The sequence below is a fragment of the Sinocyclocheilus rhinocerous genome, unplaced genomic scaffold (genome assembly GCF_001515625.1).
Source record: "Sinocyclocheilus rhinocerous isolate Xijiao unplaced genomic scaffold, SAMN03320098_v1.1 scaffold18068, whole genome shotgun sequence".
NCBI lineage: Eukaryota > Metazoa > Chordata > Actinopteri > Cypriniformes > Cyprinidae > Sinocyclocheilus > Sinocyclocheilus rhinocerous.
In genome coordinates this window covers 12,291-16,331 of record NW_015626883.1, presented here as the reverse complement: position 1 = coordinate 16,331, position 4,041 = coordinate 12,291, and the positions used below count along the sequence as shown (strand labels likewise).

At 37.4% G+C, this 4,041-nt stretch overlaps 1 protein-coding gene across 1 annotated transcript in view; it reads left to right on the top strand.

Annotated features, from left to right (window-relative positions):
• Nucleotides 1-6: 6 nt before the first annotated feature.
• Nucleotides 7-4,041, top strand: part of LOC107720557 (uncharacterized) — a gene marked incomplete at its 5' end in the record, with an annotated part of 9,175 nt that continues 5,140 nt past the window's right edge. Inside the window, one exon of the mRNA XM_016528286.1 lies at nucleotides 7-654. Coding sequence (XP_016383772.1) covers nucleotides 7-654 — 648 coding nt within the window. The remainder of the gene's footprint in view (nucleotides 655-4,041) is intronic.

Here is a 4,041-nt window from a genome sequence, read left to right as displayed (position 1 = left end):
CTGAACAATAATAGAGCATTAAGTGTTCTGTCTTTGTTCCAAGAACGGGTTCAAAACTTTGGATTGCCATCAAGGGTTATATGCGACCATGGCATGGAAAACATTGAGGTTGCATGTTACATGTTAAATAGAAGAGGACTAAATAGAGGAAGTGTCATTACGGGCCGTAGTGTGCATAATCAACGGATCGAACGTTTATGGGCAGAGCTGAACAGAGTTGTTTCATATTATTATTCGGACTTGTTCACTTTCATGGAGGACCAAGGTATACTAGACTCTCTGTGTGAGTTTCATGTATTTTGTTTGCATTTTATTTACTTACCTCGGATCCAGAGGGCAGTTAGGGAATTTAGGGACATGTGGAATAACCATGGACTGTCAACTGAAAGAGGACAAACTCCTCTGCAGTTATGGCACAGGGGTATTGTTAGTCATATTGGAATCAACAACACAGCTATATCTGGTGTTTTGGACAATGATGAACATGTTGACATCAATGAAAACAGACCAGATCCTGAACTACAGACCAGGAATAATATAATAGTTCCTGAAAACATTTACCGCCCAAATGACTCTACCTTGGAAAACATTCTGGAAACATTTAACCCATTACAAAATGATGGAAATCATGGAATTGATCTGTTTTTGGCACTTGTAAAAGTGAAAAGTAAAAGTGCTTTATTGCGATTGTTCTGACAGATGTTGCATTACGGCAATGCTTGTAAAAACAGCAACGGTTGAAAACTGTTAAATTCTATAGTTAATGTTTAAACAAGTACTGCTTGATTCTAACATTGCTGAAAATTATTTAATAAAGTGTTGTCATTAGACTAAAACAAATGCCTCAATAAGAACACTTTGGCACAACATTAACATCTTAGCATTTAAAAGTGTCTCTTACTCCTTGCCAAATCCCTGGGTATTATGTTTGGCAAATTCCATGTTGCTTTTAAAAGCACCATATGTGCTATATAATGGCAGGCGAAGGCAGTTGATGCATGTATTTGCAACTGGAAATCTTTGTGGAGTTTCTGTGTCATGGTGAAAGGCAATAGAAGGCGGAGGATGAAATCCAATTGGTGGGACCTGATCAGATCCTGTAGCAAATGCTAAGATTGCTCCAAGCCTTTGTGACCCCTCCTCTGAGCAAATAGAAAAAAGCAAAATATCAACAATTATACAGTGTATTCAGGTGGAAAAAATTAAACTGCAAAACTGATGCAGTGTTATGACACAGATACCCCTTATAAAATCTGCAAAATGTAAATATTTTAAAAAGGAGGATCATAAAAAATTATTTTATTTTCTATTTAGTAGTACTGCCCTGACCAAGCTATTTCACATAACCGATGTTTACATATAATTTACAGCACACAATAATAGCAGAATTTACAAAAACACCCCAAAAGGTTGATACACTCGTTTCTTAATACTGTATGATGTTACCTGGACAATCAACACTTATGTTTGTGATAGTTAGTCATGACTCTCATGTCTGTCCTTGACCTGGCTCTTAATGTATTGTGTTGCCTTCCTGTTAATATTTGCTACATTATTGTAGGTCCTCTATGCCCCGCCTCTTTCAAACGCTTCGTTTTCTACAAAGTCCCTCCTTCCGACAAGCGCAGTCTGCTCTGATTGGCCAGTTGACCCAGTGCATTGTGATTGGCCGAACACCGCAAGCACTCGTCGGAAATGTAACGCCCCTTACCATAATCGCGAGTTTCATCTTTCAAAATAAATGTAAAGACAGTAAATCCATTCATTAGTTTTACCATCAGTTCAAGCCCGAAAGGGGAACAGAGTCGCGTGACAGACACAGTGATTGCACAAGCCATGGTTAAGACAGCTGACTCTCTCGCTCTCTCGCTCTCTCTCTCTCTCGCTCTCGCGCTCTCTCTCTCTCTCTCTCTCTTTCTCTCTCTCGCGCGCTCTCTCTCTCTCTCTCGCTCTCTCTCTTTCTCTCTCTCGCGCTCTCTCCCGCGCTCGCTCTCTCCCGCGCTCGCTCTCTCTGTCTCGCTCGCTCGCGCACACACACACACACACACACGACGCAAAACTCCGCATTTGAACAGTCAATAGCAAATACTTAAACTAATAACAAAACAGTAGCTGGTTCAGAAGCGCCAGATTGTCATAGCAAAGTCAGAATTACATCCTCTCCTAGGTTCACGAAACGGTCGTCCATAAAATGCATTGCTGTTCTGTTGTAAGTAATCTTAAAGATTCCTAAATGCATCTACTTTCGGAAGGACAAATAAAGTGCTTTTGCTTTCGCCTAGAAACACACAGCGTCTCCCTGACATGCTGCTTCAACACTAACTGCAGTTACTGAAACCACGCCTTCTTTCTTTGCGTGAACATTTGGGCGGCAAATTACACAAATATTTCCACATAGTGAGGTAGATATGTGGGGGCGTGTTAGAACGAGCCGTTTTAGGGGGGCGTGGCAGAGTCTTAACTTTGATAAAGAATATCTCTTTGGTTTTGAGACTTTAGTCTTTGCAACTTCAGGGATCTTATCTGTGCACAATCAGCTTGTAACACTCCAAAGAGAAAGGAAAACTTGAAATCGCATCATATGACCCCTTTAAGTATTAACATATTTGTCCCTACCATTGTTTGGTTGGTTACAGATCCATCTCTTCTTAACAGACCTTCTGCACCTTTTGAGAGAACACCTGATGGAAGATAAGATGAGCTGCCCAATAGTTCAGAGGGCAACAACCCACCTCTGAATAAAAACACCTCTGAATCACTTCTGAGCCTTTATGAAATAAAGGATGGCAAGGTACATTAGAGTAATTATCAAGCCTTTTTACACCATTTGTTTTCACACATCAAAAAGTTCACTTTCCCCCCAATAATGGTAATAATATACTTATGAAAATATGATTATATTATATATTATTATATGATATAATATAATAATATGTTAATAAGTGTATTATTACCATTATTACATATTATTATATTATATAATATATAGTAAAAATATATATTTAACTTTTTAAATATTAAAAAATAATAATTATTAAAAACTTGTGACACTTGCATATTATTGCTCTTTTGTTGGTTTTGATTGCTTCTATTGTCCTCATTTGTAAGTCGCTTTGGATAAAAGCATCTGCTAAATGACTAAATGTAAAAAAAAAAAATCCAATTAAGAAAGTATGTGATAATCTAGAACATTTAGATGGTATAACCTTTTGAACTGACTGTATGCCTATCCCACACAGCCTTATTTTTATCGCAATTGCGAATATGGCATCTACCCTGACTAAGGTTGCTGAAAGGCTCCACTCAAACTGTTAAGATCCAATGACTAGAGATTTTGATATAGTAAAATTACATCTTCTTGTTTTTAATATTAAAATCTTTCAAAAACAAATGCAGATCTTATGTGGTAGCTAAAGTACTACAGTCAAGGAACAGCACAACATTTATAGCTATCATCGGGAATAATAGTATCTTCTTCCTCTGGTCCTTAGAAATAATGGTATTTATACCATACCGGGACCTTTGCTACTGGTGTGAAGGGTGGTAATTCTATGGGCCAACAAAAACTTCCCCCATCCCTGGTCAACAAAGATCAACCATATCCTTTTACATTCCAGCTGATTTGTGCTACCCTTAAAGGAATATTGAACCCAGAAATAAAATAATTCTGTTATCGTTTTTACTTACCCATATGTTATTTTTAAACTTGTATAAGTTTCTTCTGTGGCAACCAAAAGAAGATATTTTGAAGAATGTTTGAGGGTCATTCCGCAATCAATAACTTATATGACATGTAAGACATATATGTTGTATGCAACTGTTTTAACAGAGGGAAACAAGCTACAATTCTAGTTTCAACATTATTCTTCAGACATTTCTATTTAAAAGAAAAGTATCAATTGAATGTGAAGTGACCCACACTCCTGAAACCATACTGGGACTCCAGTATTGCTGGAATGGAATTATACAGGGTCTTAAAAATGAAGATACTGAAAGAAAAGATTGTTAAGACCCAAAATCTTAATCTTGGAGAAAAACTTG